The sequence below is a fragment of the Bacillus rossius genome, chromosome 1 (assembly GCF_032445375.1).
Source record: "Bacillus rossius redtenbacheri isolate Brsri chromosome 1, Brsri_v3, whole genome shotgun sequence".
Taxonomy (NCBI): domain Eukaryota; kingdom Metazoa; phylum Arthropoda; class Insecta; order Phasmatodea; family Bacillidae; genus Bacillus; species Bacillus rossius.
Window position 1 is genome coordinate 16,144,166 of NC_086330.1, and position 18,480 is coordinate 16,162,645.

The 18,480-nt window shown below is 37.7% G+C and overlaps 2 protein-coding genes across 2 annotated transcripts in view; both read right to left on the reverse strand.

The window, feature by feature from the left end:
• LOC134546148 (zwei Ig domain protein zig-8-like) overlaps positions 1–18,480 on the reverse strand; it is a 596,884-nt gene that overhangs the window by 2,787 nt on the left and 575,617 nt on the right. Inside the window, exon 5 of the mRNA XM_063388705.1 lies at positions 4,981–5,149. Coding sequence (XP_063244775.1) covers positions 4,981–5,149 — 169 coding nt within the window. The remainder of the gene's footprint in view (positions 1–4,980; positions 5,150–18,480) is intronic.
• LOC134528590 (uncharacterized) lies at positions 3,260–4,147 on the reverse strand (the record flags this gene model as incomplete). The annotated part of the gene is made up of 1 exon (XM_063362342.1): positions 3,260–4,147. A coding segment is annotated over one exon (888 nt), but the record flags the coding sequence as incomplete, so codon positions are not given.

Sequence of the window (18,480 nt, forward strand, 5' to 3'; positions counted from 1 at the left end):
AAGGGCATAAGTATAATATTCAAAATATCACCAAGTGATGCCAACTTTGATTTCCGAAACAGAAAAAAAAATATTTTCACAGTTTATCCGTTTAGAGCTTAACGTCCTATTAAGTAATTATAAGCCAAGTTAATCGTAAGGTGCCATTGAAAAATTGATGAATGTAACAAGCACATCAATTTTATAACTAAGGCATGTTCTTGAAATGTTACTCCGTTGTTACACTTCCATTTCCTATGTTATACTGATCTCTGTATAGTAGGCTAATATTTGTCCTTAATTATACATTTGTCTCCACGGTATACATATACATAGGTGAAAAGCGGAATTGAAAAACCACACGTTCTGAGAAGAACTTATAACTAAGATAATGGAATAAAATTTTGGTGTTTGGCATGGGTAAAGTTTCGACCTTAACCTTCTGGTTCTATAAACGGTAATCCAGGACGAAATTGAACTAGCCTGTATCCTTATTTTTCACCAGGAAAGCTGGGGAGGGATACCCCGACAAGGTGCATTTTTTCACACCTTGTTCCTCTAATTCCCTGATAATTTACCTGAAACTGGCAATTTAGATGGGAAACACTGGTATGGACCTTGCTTAATAGGCTCTTCGTCAGTCACTTGAATCTTATATGGGAGCAGATCACACCTCCCTAGCCATTTTGTTATAACAACCCCAAAATCTGCAATCACATCTCCCAACTACTTTTTCTGGTCCTCAGTAAGGTATATACTATTTGCCTCAATACCTGAATACAACCTAGCCTCTTTGTTATTTTTCCTAACAAGGGGAACCGCAACCTTCTCGTTGAACTGAAAGTTCAACTCCTGCTTAGCGCAATCAAAAAACGCTCTTTTTTCCTCAAGATAATTAGTCCTAGAACCATACCGCACAGCAGCTTAGGTAACATCCAAAACCTCCTAGCCCAGGATTTTTATTTTATCATAAAAATGCATAAACAAAGAAACTTTGACTTGGCTGCTGCTACCATTAGCCACTATGCACCTGAAATCCTTCCTCAACCTTTAGTTTGTACTTAAACTCAGGCATCTGTTTTAAGTTGCTCCCAAAAACCTGGCTAACAAAACAGTTACTAGCATCGGTATCTACCACAGCTTGGGTAGTTTCCTCTCCAACCTCAACTTCTGCCCAGTAGCTACTGGATTTCCTGCCCGTGGTCCCATACTTAATGAATGCTCCCCACTAACATGCGTGTTACCGTCACCAGGGCCTTTATCGACTCTGACTGACGATTTACAAGTTCTGGCTAAATGTCTCATTTTTCCACAATTAAAAATTTTTCATTTGTTCACCGTTATACTCTTGTCTGCTGGTAGCCTCCTTGGAGAAAGGACCCATCACCATTTTTTTGACCTCACCGGGATCATGGTTTTGGTTTTATGTATGATTATATTAAAATTTTAATTAATTTTTTATATACTTATATTTAAAATTTTCTACTTAAATTACATGTTTACTCTCGCCGGGGATCTAGGTTAAGACCGCGATCGATTAAGTTACTAAATTTTGGAAATAGATAATTTTTTATATTTTTCAGAAATTTTTGGTAAGAACCCGAAGATATTCAACTTTACAAGGAAGGTCAAGGTCATAGACTATGACGGGTTTTCTAAGGAAAATGGCCGCACTTTCAGGAAATGGCCCCTCCGGATTTTTTTAATAGGAAAATATGCTTGGAAAAATTTTCTGGTCTTAGGAAATTTTCCCACAAAATTGAGAATTTAAGAAGATTATTGTTATTATTTTTTTTTAGATTATTTGTGTGAATTGTTGATCTAAAATGAGGGAATTCAAGTCATTTTTACGAATTTGAAGTCAAATTTGGAAAAATCTTGGCCAATCTCAATTTTACGGTCAAGGTTATCCAATATGGCCTCAGGTATATCACCATCCAAGATGCCGGACACCGTCCACAAGCGGATCAGTCAGATATTGTAGAGTATTTTTTGTCTATTACTCCCTTCAACTAAGTTGCATTCTATTTCCACGCGCGTCAGAACATGTACGTATTGGTTTATGGAGTTGCTCTCTGTTCTGAATTTAAAGTCAACTGCGTAAAACCCCGTGATACTGTCAGACTTTTGTTTCAAACACCTTCTAATATATTTTGTTAATCAAGTTGGAAAGTTATGACGTCACCGAAAAGTCACTAAAGCAGCCCTTTTTGTTTGACTATTTGATTGACTCTGAGTTACCATCAAATGTTTTTGCATTTAGGACGGGTTCTAAAATATGTTGGATGTCGCATGCAATCAAACACTCAAAATACTGTCTAGAAAAAACGGAACTGACTTTATTACGTCACAAAGAAAACACATGTGCCAATAAAAAAGTTATTAAAGTTAAATAACTATTTAGCGTTTATATTAATTGTGAATTTTGTATGCACAATAATATTATATTAAAAAATGTTTGATTTTATAACTTTTAAAATACACTGAAATTTTTTTAAATTATGTAAATAGTAGGGTATTGATATAAATTAAATGCACATAAATCATAAGAACCAAAATTATATCCAGTGCTGTGCTGCATTATTTAATTTCAATTTGAGATTAAAAATAAAAAATTTGATATAGCTCAGTCCAAAAAAAAACTTTGTGTGACATGGTTTGAAACATATCTCCATTTGTATTTGATTCAGAAAATTTGAAGCATTTTATCAGTCTAATATTACCCCCTAAACTGTATTGTCAAATATAGTCGGATAAAATAATTTGACTGTGAGATAGGACCTTTAGCAACTAAATAGCAAAACAAATCGTTTCTGTATAAATGTTAATATGATATAAGTTAATTTAATAGTTTGAAAGAAATTCACTAGGAATAATAATAAAAAAAGGGCCATCATGCAGTTAGTATTGAATAACAAACATCGAAACAACATCTGCAAGGAATTATCGTTGAACTTCTGAAGTTGATTTGATCACCAGTTAAGAAGGAGGCAGGGGGTTTGTTCTCATTTTGAGAAGTATAACTACGACAGAGATTTCACGAGGCGGGTGAGGCAAGCGACGAAGGTGAGTTGTATAAGGCAGGTGAGGCAAGTGAGGCAGGTGAGACAGATGAGGAAGGCGAGGCGGGTGAGGCATATAAGGCAGAGGAGGATGGTGAGGCGGGTGAGGCAGGTGAGGCGGGTGAGGCAGTTAAGGCAGATAAGGCAGGTGAGGCAGGAGAGGCAGGCGAGACAGGTCAGGCAGATGAGGCAAGTGTGGCAGGCGAGGCAGGTGAGGTTTATGAAGCAGGTAAGGCAAGTAATGCAGGTGAGGCTGATGAGGAAGGCGAGGCTGATGAGGAAGGCAAGGCAGGTGAGGCAGAGGAGGAAGGCGAGGGGGGTGAGGCAGACGAGGAAGGAGAGGCACGTGAGGCAGGCGAGACAGGTGAGGCAGGTGAGGCAGGTGATGAAAGCGAGGCAGGTAAGGCAGATGAGGCAGGTGATGAAGGCGAGGCAGGTAAGGCAGGTGAGGCAGGTGAAGAAGTGGAGGCAGGTAAGGCAGATGAGGCAGGTGAAGAAGTGGAGGCAGGTATGGCAGGTGAGGCAGGTGAAGAAGTGGTGGCAGGTAAGACATGTGAGGCAGGTGATGAAGGCGAGGCAGGTAAGGCAGGTGAGGCAGGTGATGAAAGCGAGGCAGGTAAGGCAGGTGAGGCAGGTGATGAAGGCGAGGCAGGTAAGGCAGGTGAGGCAGGTGAAGAAGTCGAGGCAGGTAGGGCAGGTGAGGCAGGTGAAGAAGTGGATACAGGTAAGGCAGGTGAGGCAGGTGATGAAGGCGAGGCAAGTAAGGCAGGTGAGGCAAGTGAAGAAGTGGAGGCAGGTAAGGCAGGTGAGGCAGGTGAAGAAGTCAAGGCAGGTAAGGCAGGTGAGGCAGGTGAGGCAGGTGAAGAAGTGGTGGCAGGTAAGGCAGGTGAGGCAGGTGAAGAAGTGGAGGCAGGTATGGCAGGTGAGGCAGGTGAAGAAGTGGTGGCAGGTAAGACATGTGAGGCAGGTGATGAAGGCGAGGCAGGTAAGGCAGGTGAGGCAGGTGATGAAGGCGAGGCAGGTAAGGCAGGTGAGGCAGGTGAAGAAGTCGAGGCAGGTAAGGCAGGTGAGGCAGGTGAAGAAGGCGAAGCAGGTAAGGCAGGTGAGGCAGGTGAAGAAGTGGTGGCAGGTAAGACATGTGAGGCAGGTGATGAAGGCGAGGCAGGTAAGGCAGGTGAGGCAGGTGATGAAGGCGAGGCAGGTAAGGCAGGTGAGGCAGGTGAAGAAGTCGAGGCAGGTAGGGCAGGTGAGGCAGGTGAAGAAGTGGATACAGGTAAGGCAGGTGAGGCAGGTGATGAAGGCGAGGCAAGTAAGGCAGGTGAGGCAAGTGAAGAAGTGGAGGCAGGTAAGGCAGGTGAGGCAGGTGAAGAAGTCAAGGCAGGTAAGGCAGGTGAGGCAGGTGAGGCAGGTGAAGAAGTGGTGGCAGGTAAGGCAGGTGAGGCAGGTGAAGAAGTGGAGGCAGGTATGGCAGGTGAGGCAGGTGAAGAAGTGGTGGCAGGTAAGACATGTGAGGCAGGTGATGAAGGCGAGGCAGGTAAGGCAGGTGAGGCAGGTGATGAAGGCGAGGCAGGTAAGGCAGGTGAGGCAGGTGAAGAAGTCGAGGCAGGTAAGGCAGGTGAGGCAGGTGAAGAAGGCGAAGCAGGTAAGGCAGGTGAGGCAGGTGAAGAAGTGGTGGCAGGTAAGACATGTGAGGCAGGTGATGAAGGCGAGGCAGGTAAGGCAGGTGAGGCAGGTGATGAAGGCGAGGCAGGTAAGGCAGGTGAGGCAGGTGAAGAAGTCGAGGCAGGTAAGGCAGGTGAGGCAGGTGAAGAAGGCGAAGCAGGTAAGGCAGGTGAGGCCAGTGAAGAAGTGGAGGCATGTAAGGAAGGCGAGGCGTGTGAGGCAGAGGAGGAAGGCAGGACGTCTCCTGACCGGCAGTGTTCGCCGCGCCCCCACTCACCGTTGAGGATGTGCACGCGCACGCTGGCCGGGTTCGCGTTGGAAGGGTCGCACGTGTAGAGGCCGGTGTCGGCCGAGATGGCCTTTTGGATGAGCAGGCGGCTGGTGGTGACGGGGCCCTTCTCCGTCACCAGGCTGATGCCGCCCCGCGGCGAGTCGAAGTTGATCACCTGCCGGTCACCATCACGCCCCCGTCTACTAGCTGGCTCAGCGAGACTGACACTAGTTCTTCAAGTAGTTTCAAGCCCAGCCGCTAGATGGTATCTTACATAATATTTATTTTTTTGGTTTGGTTTTTGTTTGCCATCTAACAACTGGACTCCATTTACAGAATGACACATAATTCAAACATATAATACACACATTAACATAAAAACACAAAATTACACAAAAATCTGTTGAAACAAACACTACGGATCTACGTATTAAAATCTCAACAAATTTATGAGTTCTACAGAGTTATGGCGGTTTCATATATTCGGTGAATTTTAACGAAAAACTACTTTATAACATTTTCCTCTTATTTTCCTGATGTAAAAAAAGAATTAATTTTCATAACTAAACTTTGGCCTATACTTAAGTATTAGCTGTGATCGTGGTTACCAAGAGACTGTATGTGACCAGGGCTGCCACTCATGGGGTTTCCCACCCAGATCTGGGTTTTTCCGATGGTGTTTGGGTTTCTTGGTTTTTAAATAATGAATTCCAACAATTCTAGGTTTTTTTAAATAATTTTAATAATTTTTATACGTAAAAAAATTTATGTTAATTTTTGGCGTTACAGTTTGGTCAAATCACAGAATAAATAAGGACATCAGAAGCGAACTAGCGAGTCGGCGCCTTTGATGTCAGCGAACTCGGGCGCTGATTGGCTAGTTATGTCCGCCATATTGTAACTGCGTTCCCGAGGTAAACAACCCATATACGACAATGTACTTTCGTGTGAAATGTTTATCGTCAAATATGTTTTTTCGTTGCGATTGAGATAATTAAAAACAATTTCATAAACACGCCGAAGCTTACGGTTCGTAATAGAAAAACGTTTTTTAAGGAAATGATGCAATTTTGATCTTAAACTTGTTATTTTATTAACCTGCGTAGCTGATGCTGACTGGTTATTTTACCCGAATAATCACCTGTTCTGATGGAAGACAAGTCCTTTTTATCTATTAAATGTTGTTTTGCACGAGTAATAGTGTTTGTTTTTTTGGGTGGTTGCAATAGTTGTGCAGTGCGCGACAGGTATTTTATTGTTAATATGTCCATTTACGAAGTGTAGGATTTCGAGAAAATAAGACATAAAATGCTACTAATTTATTAATACGTATTCAAAATTCATCGGAAATTTTAATGGTAAACGCATATATATAGAAATGCATGTTTTAGTTTGGCAACAGAACACATGTTCGTGATTCAAGGTTAGCACTGCTATAAATGAGTTATGCATTTAAGTCGTTTGTTTATAGTAAATGTAGGCCTACTAATTAGTTTAGTGGTATTTATATAGTAGATATCACGCAGCTTCGTATTGAAAGTGTAAGTTATAATAAATGATTGGCTTGATGAAACCCTACTATAGGAAAACTGGCATATGCTGTTTTCACAACATAAAAATGAGATAAACATAAGTAGGCCTACTTACATTGCAAATTAATAAAGAGGTATTTGTCAATTTCTTCGTGATCCAATCACATCAGTTTGATATAGGTAACCAATTTGTGTACCAAGTGTAGGCCTCTGTTACAAAAGTCTCACGAAAGACTTAAAACTAAAGAAAAGTCCTCACATTTTGGCAATTAAAAAAGCTTCCAACAGCAGAATTCTTTCAAATACCTACCTTATTTATTTTCATAGAATGTCTTGAACATAATTACATGCTTACAGGAACTGTACAGGTAAGATTCTTAGGGTGGATGTGGGGAGGATAGGGAGTTTTTTTTAGTTCAGATAGTTACACAAATCATTTACTGATTAATTTTTATTTATTTATTAATCCTAAATTCATCTCTGGGCTGTTTTACATTTGGTACATGTTATAAATACAAGATACATGGTAATAACATTACATTATGTTAATACAATCCAATTAATAACATTACATTATGCAAATACAACACAATTACAAGAGTACTTGAGAAATTATAGGTATATCAGTTTTCTCTAGTTTTACATAATTTGTATATTACTTAAGGGAAGCCAGGGTAATAAGAGAAAAATTTTTTATTAGATTTAGTTTTATTCATATGTCTTTGATAAAATTTTACATTCACAATTTAAAGTGAAATATTTTTTTTAATTTTATATCATCTTATGTATCCTAAAACCCTATGAGAGGGAATAAGAGACATACTTTTCACTGCCAACTGTATAATAATAAAAACGTAGCAAATAAAATGGACATTTGTAAAAATCTTGCACAAGGACTTTTCCATAAAAAAATTAAAAGTCAAAATTACTGCTAAGAAAATAACTGTAAACAAAAATACCAACACAAACTGAATTACCACTGTTGATGCAGTAACAGATAAAGTGCAACAATCACTTGGCATAAATGCAGAAACTACATAAATATAGGGTACCATGTTTACATATTTATATACTATGAAGATGCTCAACTAATAGATTTAACTGTGCTTTGCTACTAGTGTTCAAAATTTTAAAGACAAAACGTATCTCATGAGAATCTAACAATGATGCAATACAATAGAATACAGTAGAGTAACAGAAATTGGATTAACCAGAGAAAAATTAACTGTACTGTAATTTGCACTGTTTGCCATATACCTGTAATCCAAGAGTACACACACACACACACACACACACACACACTTGTTGAAGCACAATTACCTGTGTAAAACTTTATTGGCTTTCCTGTTTCTTCTCTTCTGAAGTCGTTCGAAATATATTTCTCTGTTGTACAGTTTCACAGAATGGTATATCTTCATTCTTAAAAATAGCTTCATAGTAAATAATTATGGAAAACTGGGGCAAGGATGGCAGAAGTCAACAAGCTCAAATGCTTTCAAAATTGTTGTGTGCAATTACATGTGTCTTATGTTTCTCAAACAACAGCTGGAACAATTCATCAAGTTTAAAAATGAAACTAACAAAATCTTCACAAGGCATCATGAAAGCTCCAAAATCTCCACGATTACTTTAATATGCTCTGAAATAACCTAACAACTGTGAACTGTCAGTGAGAATGGCATTAGCACGTGCATAGTTTTCACATAGGTACTCCACAAGAATGTCGAATGAGAGCTTTAGACATAAGATAGCCACTAATGTAAACTAACGCATTCTGCTCTGGAACATTCAGATGGCGGTAATCTTGAGCATTAACACAACAAACACTTGTTGACACTTCTTTTCTTAGCTTGCCTCCGGTTGTTCGAACAATTAAATGCTGAACAGTACGTTGTCCCGCGAGGCTATTTACGTTTTTACATTCTTCCAAGAATCAAGTCATTAAAAAAATTTGAATGGAAATTCTTGCAGACATATTTACTTGCCTACGAATCTTAGTAGTAAATCCGATTGCACAAAATCACCACAATATTATTCCAAAACAATCTGTCGCTCTTATACACTAAGCACACGAATACGTTGGAAACGCAGTTAGAACATGGCGGCCGTCCACGCGGTCGAGTTCGTGATTGGCCAGTGGAGTTCGCTTCTGATATCCCTTATTTATTCTGTGGTCAAATCATGTATCAATAATTGTTTATCATTAGTTAATGCTAGGTTTTATGGCTGTATGGCTCACACTACACCCACAAGGTAGTGTTTTGTTATTTATTACAGTTCTATGGTCTCTGCATAACCTAAAATAAGCTGTTTTCTGAAGTGTTCTGGCATTTACAATCATACAATTTCCATCATGTGCGACTTTAATTCACCACCAGCAAAAAAAAAGTGGTACAGCCAACAATTTAAACAAGAATGGTTACAAGATAAAGATCTGAAGGATTGGCTCCGTGAGGATACCAATAATAAAGGTAGTAGCTACTGTATCTGTTGCAATATCTGTTTGAAAAATGCAAACAAGTCTATGCTTTTCGCACACAAAAATACATATAAACACAAAACTAGTTTTCAAGAAGCTAAGTCGAATATTAAATTAGACACATTCTTCAAAGTAAGAGAATCATCGGTTGATGAAAAGGTTGCAAAAGCAGAGGTGTTATTTGCTGGCTATTTTGCTGAACACCACGTACCTTTTGCTCATGCAGACCACTTGTTTGAAGTTTGCAAAAAAGCATTTCCTGATATTAAGATAGCTGAGAAAGTTTCAGTGAAAAAAACAAAGATTTCTTACCTGATCCAGGATGGAATTGCACATCATGCAAAGCAAGATATTGCAACTGTATGTCAAAATCAAAAGTTTTCTGTTATAATTGATGAAAGTACTGTTCAGTTACACAAATTTTGGCAATAGTTGAGATTTTTTGACCTGCACAAACTAGATGTTGTAGATGTACTTTTTGATACAGTTTCAGTCGAAAACGGATCTGCTGAGGGTTTGTATGCTGCTCTTAAGTCTCGTCTTAAAGAAAAAAATATCCCACTGGTTAATATTGTTGGCTTTGGCAGTGACAACTGTTCTACTATGATGGGCATTAAAAGTGGCTTTCAAACATTAATCAAATCTGATATTCCATCAATTTTTGTGATGGGATGTGTGTGTCATTCTTTTGCTCTGTGCTCTAGCCATGCTGTCAAGGTGCTGCCTTCTTTTTTGTAGGCATTTCTAAAAGATTTGACATCTTATTTTGCTCGTAGTAGCAAAAGACTAAATAATTTCAAGTTGGTTCAAGATGCAGTCAATTCACCACAGCATAAGATTCCGAAGTTATCACTTACAAGGTGGCTCTCCCGAGAAAATGTAATCAGCATCATTTTAGAGCAGTGGGGTGCTTTATCTCTTTACTTTCAGTCAGAAATTAAGACAGACAAAGTTGATGGGGCAAAAAAAAAATGATAACTTAATGAACCGTGGAACAAAGCACATGCTGCTATTTGTACAGTATATACTGCACAAGGTAAATACTTTGAACACTGAATTTCAGTCTGAATGCTTCAGGCTTCACATTCTTCACTCAAGAATTTCAACAGAATACATGGATATTTTGAGTTGTTTTGTTAAAGAAGAAGTTATCCTTGCTCATAGTTTAAGTGAAATAGACCCATCTGATAGAAGTATTCACAAACCTGTTGACAGTGTTTATCTTGGTGGTAGGGCCATGGCACATCTAGCCAAAGAACCTTTGCATGATTCCATTTCTACGAATCGGTTCAAAACCGATTGTGTGAATTTTCTTGTTGAACTCTGTGTGCAGATTAAGAAAAGATTTCCTCTCAATGACAGTAGTGTTATTGCAAGCTTGAAAGTGCTTGATCCGGTAATAGCAAAGGATCTTACATTTTCACCAGCCTCCATTTGCCATTTAGCACTAAGTTTCCCTACACTTATACCAGAAAACCAACTCAACGAACTGGATGATGAATGGCGATCGTACCGCCTTTCAAAAGATTTAAACATCACTGCAAGAACCATTCCTGAGTATTGGTATAATCTAAGGAACATAAAAGATGGCTTGGATATGTCAAGGTATGGTTTACTGTCTGAATTTATGACAAACCTGACCATTCTTCCCCACTCTTCAGCTTCAGTGGAACGAGTTTTTTCTCAAGTAAATCATGTTAAGAACAGAACTACCAATAGTCTAAAAGAAGAATCTGTAAAAAATAGATTACTCGCCAAACAAGCTATTGCAAGAAGTAATGCAACATGCAGCACCTGGAAACCTAACCAGGAGTTACTGAAGGATGTTATCAACGGCTCATGTCATCGGCGTTATCTGAAGAGGCTTGAAGAACACAAAACCAATGCAACAATTAACATTCAAACCGATCTTGTAGAATCAGACTCTGAATAAAGACTAACGTACATGATGCAGTTTTATAAAAACAATTACCGGTTTAAAGAATGAAGTGATGGTGTTTGTTTTGCATGTATATATTTGTAGGTTTTTTATTATATGTGCTGCTCCAATGTTCCAAGAATTATTTATATAGCACTTTTGCTGCAGTGTGAATTTCATGTTTTGGTTGTATAACCGTTTTCAGTCTTGTAAGGTGATTAATTGTTTTATATTAAAACCAGTTATGTATTTATTTTTGATTTTGTACGCAAACATTTTCAACGATAGCATTTTAGACGCATCTGGGTTTTTTACCCATGTGTCTGGTTTTTTTTGTAGGTTATCTAGGTTTTTCATGAATATCAGAGTGGCAGCCCTGTATGTGACGAAAATTGTGATTGTATTTTAAAAATAAAAGTATGTGTTATCAATTTTAAAGTTTATACTAAAATAAGAACCACATCTATAACATTTTATTTTGTATATTAAAAAAGAATATATTTAGGTTTTATAACAAGTACACTCGGGATTTCATATATTTGTCCTGTGAATCCCACAGTTAAAGCCAGAATAATAGTTTCCATGTTATATGTAAACTCAAACGGCAATTTCAGATGGAATATTCAAGAAGAATGGATCACTTCAGCAATAGCAACAACGCAAACATTTTTTTAAAGCCCGGCCCCCACCCTTTTTCCGGAGAGTACAGGATTTAAGAGCGCCGAATGTTTTCAACTCGACCGTTTCTAATTGACCCATGTGGACGATGTCAGGATACTATGGGTTTTCTCTAATACTCCCGTTTCCTCCCGCACAAAGCATTCTTCACCGCTCCTACCACACCACTTCTATTTTTATCGTATAGGAATCGACGTCAAAGAGACGAGGAAAAATAAATAAAATAATTAAAGAATTCGAGTGGACGGCGATAATCAGCGATAATTACGAACTCAGGTTAAAAGTCATATGTGCGATAAATTATTATTAAAATACCCAAACTTAATATTCATAAAAAAATATTTTACTATTGGCTATTAATAACAAAATGTTTTGTTTGTTATATTTAGCAAGTGTATCCAAATACTATTTACATACAATAGTGTTCGTTGTTTTGATACGAAAATTTCTTCAGCGCGGATTGCTATACCAGTTTTTACTTCACTGATCAACAATTAGGACTACAGTTATGTCACAATTATCGTGTCCGTACCGTACCATTCTGTCCGGTCATTAGGACGGCCACTCTGTTACGGTCCTGTCGTTTCGCTCACAACTTGAGCAGATGGGTGTTTCCAACTCGCCGCTGGACAGCCGCCCAAACTTTGCCCCATTTAACCACGCTAACTCACGTTATGAGCGGGCCGCGCCATTTCGTCTCGGCCGTTACTCGCTATGGCCTCGGCGCCTCGAACACAGTTACAGTTCTTGCTTACTGACCTGCAAGAAGAGCCCTTCTAGTTGTAGCAGAAAACAATGGGCCTTCTAAACATGCTCCTTGTTTCACATCATTGGTAGTTCTTTCATTATTGAAATAACATGGTTTTTTAAAATATTTTTTTTTGGACGCCAAACCGGCTTATTACAAACGTGACATAAACTTTACCTATAATCAAATGGAACAGATAAATATAAATTTTTACGTCACATTTAAATAAAACATTTTTTGTGCATTTTTCAGTTTCAAATGGGGTATTGAGTACAGTATGCAGTTAACATTTCTGAAAGGAAATGTGTCCTCTGGTCATTATTTTTCCATAATAATTTTTTAGACAGCAAATATATTTTTTTCAGGTCGATCAGAAAAATTATCTCTTCAGATATATCTACCTAAAAATAATGAAGGCTCAATACGAAAGGTTATTCCAAAACTGTACATCACATTATTTCATGCTAGGACTGACATAAAAATTTGCCTTTAAACTCATAAAAACCTTTTAATAAGGACATGTTTTATCACCATCATAATAAAACTAAACGTTCATTACCAAAGAGAAAACTTACAATAACTGATTATATCTAATCAATAATGAATAAAATTTATCGACATTGTTGTAATAAATTTATATTTGTAAATGTGATACGACAAAAAAATTTATCGTTGTTATAATTGTTGACGTGATAACGTCTTATAAATCGATGAACGCCAAGCCGACTGCACGCACGAAAAAGAATGACTCATTGTCACGTTCCGCCTAAGCCGAGCGTGCAAGAACCGGCCAACCACCGCGTGAGAAAATCTTCTATAATATCAAACAAGGTGAAAGCGGGCATTTTAAAATAAGCAATTTAAAAATTTGATATGACGTTATCACGTAAAATTATCGTCCGTAAACCGACTTTACAGACAACTCCCTTTTTTTGTTTATATATTGTATTTTACAGTATCGGCGCGTGAGAAATTTCTTCAGTAAGTGAAGGTTCGCGTTAATCTTCTCCAGTTGTGGACGAGCATCGCGTATGCCGTAGAGACCTGCAAAATTCGCGGATTCATTCGGTGATAGGCTAGAGTTCAAACACATATACCTCTTAGATAATTTTGCTATTGGCTTACTGTTAAATCTGGACGAATCTCAACCAGTTATAATATAAAACCCTCAACCAAAGAAGGATCGAATCACAGACAAATCAGCTGAGACGACTGACAAGTCGGCAGCCAACGAACTTGCGTTATTTTGCCGAGTGTACAAACAGGGGTATGTGCAGTCCATCCTGAAGGTCGTCGAAACCGCGAATTTTGCAGGTCTCTACGGGAATGCGGTCGGGACGGGGAGAGAACCACTAGTTGCGTGATGTGCGCCAGCCGAGTGTTTCCAGACCGAAGGGGGGGGGGGGGGGGGTGTTATCGAAAACTAATCAAGCTCCCCTCGTTTTACGATCCCGCGGACGTGTTCGGGTCGTTGGTTCGGTTCTAGGACGCGTGGTCGCGTCCCGTGGCAACAGCCGATCCGTCGGGTTAGTGGCCACCGACGCAGTTGGATGACTGGCCCATTGATAAAACTTTACCATTTGTTGATCCAACTTGATGGAATGACGCTCTTTCAAGGTCAGTTTCAACATTTCCCATTTTGAATAGAGGGAGAAGGCGCCACATTCGCAATTTCAGGTAGACTTCATACTACCTATTGTAGCCGTTACCATGGTGCGACTTCAAAAAAAAAATGTTATATAGTTTTTCGTTTCATTGTCCATAGACCACAAAACCTTCGTCAACTCATAAGTTTAAATATTTTAATATCTAAATATAAATATCAATATCACATTTTTTTGAAACCATAACTGTAGCAATTTTTCTCAAATTACTTCCAAACTGATACATAAAGTCTAGTAGTAGGAAAACTCGGTCGAGTTCGTTAATGGGCAATATCCGACAAAGGGGTAGAAATGGAGGTTTTTTAAAAATAAAAAAAAGACAAATCGTTCTAAGTCCAGTAACATGGAAACTATCACATCCGTTTGAACATTTTTTAACTGGTAGGTGTAATGCCAAAACCTTTAGACTGAATAATTTTTTTAAACGACCAACCATAGCTGTAAGGGGGTTGAAAATCAAGAGTTGGCGGACAAAAAAATCATAACTTTGTTCGTAGGCATAACATCGAATTTGTACCAATTACGTATTAATATTATATTTTTATCTAAAACATTTGTCTGAAACAATTTTTGATGAGACGAACCATTGCTTCAAGGGGTTGAAAAAATAAGTGTAAAATAAAAAAAAAAATCATAAATCCTTAGTAGATAAAATATCAAATCAGTTCAGATTGTTTGCAAATCATATTATTTTTACCTAAAACTTCTGTCGGAAACTATTTTTGATAAAGCAAACCATTATTACAGTGTTGAAAAAGGGTAAAATTTAAAAAAAAAATTAATAATTTACGTTTTACGTACACTGTTAAATCCGTTCTGTTTTACTGTAAAACCTTAAATTCTTAACTCTAAAGTTTGTCTGAATAATTTTTTATATGACCAACCATAACTGCATGGGGTTAAAAAACAAGGATCGGCGGATAACAAAATAATCATAATTCCATTCGCAGGCAAAAAAATCAAAATCATACAAATTATCTATTAATATTATAAATTTATCTAATTATTTTGTCTGAAACAATTTTTGATTAGACAAACAAATACGGCAAGGGTTGAAAAAATATTGGATAGAATTAAAAAAAAAAATTACTTAACTCCCTCAGTAGGTGCACTTTCAAATCCGTTCAAATTGTTTGTAAATATTATAATTTTTACCTAAAAATTTGTATGAAACAATTTGATATAATACAAAACATTACTGAAAGTTGTGAAAATAACAAGGATAAAAAAAATGTCATTACTTTTTAAATACATTTACTTTATTTTTCATTATAATTTATTATCAAACGCTTTAACTGTATCTAAAACCTTTGGCTAGAACATTTTTTGATGAAACGGAGTATAACCGTAGAAAACAGGAGTTGAAATTAAAAAATTAAACTTTTTTAGTATCAAATTCGTTAAAAAATATTTAAAACTTTCTAAATATTACCTTAAACCTTTATCCAAAAAAATTCATTCGGCCACGTATTAGTGCAAGGGATGAAAAATATTGTTTGAAGTTTAAAAGTTGCACGACTACCTTAATGGCATATTATTAAATCGTTAAGACATTCAATGCTGGATGCATTTAGTTAAAAATACATTCAAAATATTTTAGCTGCATGGAATATGAGAAAATGTTAAATCAATAACTTTTTTTAATATTGACGAACATACAGGATGTAATATCAGCTACATAACGTTCTTATAATTTTCCAGGATTTTATAGAAGTTTCCTTAATATTTAGAAAGAAATAGGTACTTATAAATTTACCTACGCCTGTGGGCTGTGCGAAAACATATTTTTTTTATTTAAGAATAAAATAAATTTATTTGAAATTCCAAGATTTACTAAGAAATACTTTTGGCTGATTAAACTTGATCAAAAGTCGACTTATCATTAGCTTTTGCAACATTTCTCATTTTATTTATAAGGGGTAAGCGGGCTAAGCTTGTTTTAATTTTGATTAGATATATCCTAGCGATTTCATCTAATTAAGTTATAATAGTATGTGACAAATTGATGATAAAACGATTATATTTATAAAATACAGAATGTTCCTAATACAATGTCCCAGTTTCATTGGTACCTATAATATAACTGTTTAATTAAAACTATTTACAACAAATCAAAAATCAAATTATCAAATTAAAGGTAAATAAACATAAATTTTTGTTTACAAATGTTCATTATGTGAATCTTCAGTTATACAGTACACATACAAACTAAAGTAAAATTCTTCCCACAATTTCGTTAACACGTCCGGAGTAATGGACTCTCAAATTCTGTGTCACAACTCTTGTTACGTCAGGTGAACGTGTAAGACAGCGAAAAAGAACTCTTGTCATCTCGACCGTGCCGACTAATCCAGCGGTCAGGGACTTCGACGTTGAACCACTCACGAACAAAGAGATTCCAATGGGGAGGGTCTCTCCATCCTGTTGCCAAATAAAGTTTGCAGGCTCACCCTTTACTGATCGTGGGAAAGAACCCATATTTCGCGCATGCAAGCGTGGGAACAATGAAGCAGTACCCGCGCATACGCTTATAAAAAAAAACTGTTTTGAGTTACTCTTTGATTGTGAACAAGAACGAACTAGAGACTGGAAAAATTCGCGATTTCAATGACCTCTAGGATGGACTCCAAGATCCTCTATGTACAAGGACAAATTACACCTGCTCATTGGATAATGACTCGTGAACACGTGTTACCTGGGATGCTTGTAATTTGATACTTCTTTTGTTGAAAGTTTTTCACTGGCTTGGAGTCCTTCAGGTAAACGGTGGTCCAATCACTGACTCAGAATGAAGGTGAACGAGTTTGGAGTCTAGCCTACCGCGAAATGAATCCACGAATTTTTCCGGTCTCTAGAACGAACACTCTACAACGCTTACAGTTGATGCCGTTAAATTTTATAACTGGGACATTCGTTTGTGGACATACTGTAAATTAGTTACGTAGTTGTTGGGGTGGAAGGGGGTGACTACGCAGCCATCACAGATGGCGGGAAGGGTTGGTGACGACGCTACGTCGCGGGGTGAACACCCTCTAGCACTTTACCCCCGCGGGGACACTCGTTCAAGCGGCGCAGATGCCGAGCACTCAAGCTGGTTCCACTTCGACTCCCCAACCCACCTTAGAACCGGGAAAACGCGTGCGCTTTTAAAATAAAGTTTAACGAGGTCGTTACAAAAACAACTCTGTTCCTCATTTCATACCGTGACCCTCTGACTAAAAAAAAAAAAGGAGGGGTTTGTCTGTAAAGTCGGTTTACGGACGATAATTTTACGTGATAACGTCATAAGAAAACACTGATGGAAAATTGCACCCTTTTTAATTTTCTAATATTATTTACAATTTTAGCAAATTTAATTAAAATAATTTTGTTGAAATATAATCACGAACAAACAGTTAAAAAGCCCGCCTTAACCTGATTGATATTATAGAATATTTTCCCGCACGGTGGTTGGCAGGTTCTTGCACACTCGGCTCAGGCGGAACGTGACAATTTTTCGTGCGTGCAGCCGGCGTTCATCGATTTATAAGACGTTATCACGTCGAAAAAAATGGGGTGTGACTGTGTCATGGACACAGGCGTGTGTTGTACGTGAATACGGTTTTTGACACGTATCTATAGGCCGGCATTATATATATTTATTTTATTTTAACGCCATATTTATTCACTGTAACTATTTTACAGTATTTTTCATATATGCAATCGATATATTTTGTCGAGAGCTGACCACTGAAACTCAGACGAACGTTGTAGCTTCTCCGAGTCAAAAGTTATACTAAATGTAAATCCCGAAAAAATTGTAAATGCTATTTAAGGGTCAATATGAAACAAGAGCCGCTCCGCTGGGGGAAGGATGGGACCGTAGGTGCGATGGCCCATCCCGAGGTCAAAATTAATTTTTTGGAGGACGTACAATTACTCTATATTAACATGAATACAAAATCTATAGTGTAAAACTTTTATTACATCTAATTTATAATTAGATTATTTGAGACCATGAACTTATTTACATTCCAAGGCCAATATCTGAATTCTATAATTTCATGTTTTGCAACTGCATCCTTTCATTTTTATCGACAGCCCCTCCCGATAAGTCATCCCGGAGCCGCCACTGACGCGCATTTATCTTCCAGGGGACACAGGCGATGTTGGGTGGAAGAAAAATGAAAACTGATGCTAAGAGGGATCCAATGAAAGTGCGTGGTTGTGGGCGCGGCCATTTTTGCGCTGTTTCCGAACTCTCACGTGCGTTCACTAACTCGAAGTTTTTATAGATGCGACACTCTCTTCCACTGATTCGTCCCTACGCCCATTAGCTTCGGATTTTGTTTTTGTATCTTGTTTGTACATATTATTGTATCATATTTTAGGCATAACTTTAGTTTTAAAAACATTAATAGTTTGATGTATAACTAAAAATAGAGAAAAAAAACTAAATAGAAGTATTAAACGCTTTACCTAATGGAAATTTCAAACTAAGGGATATT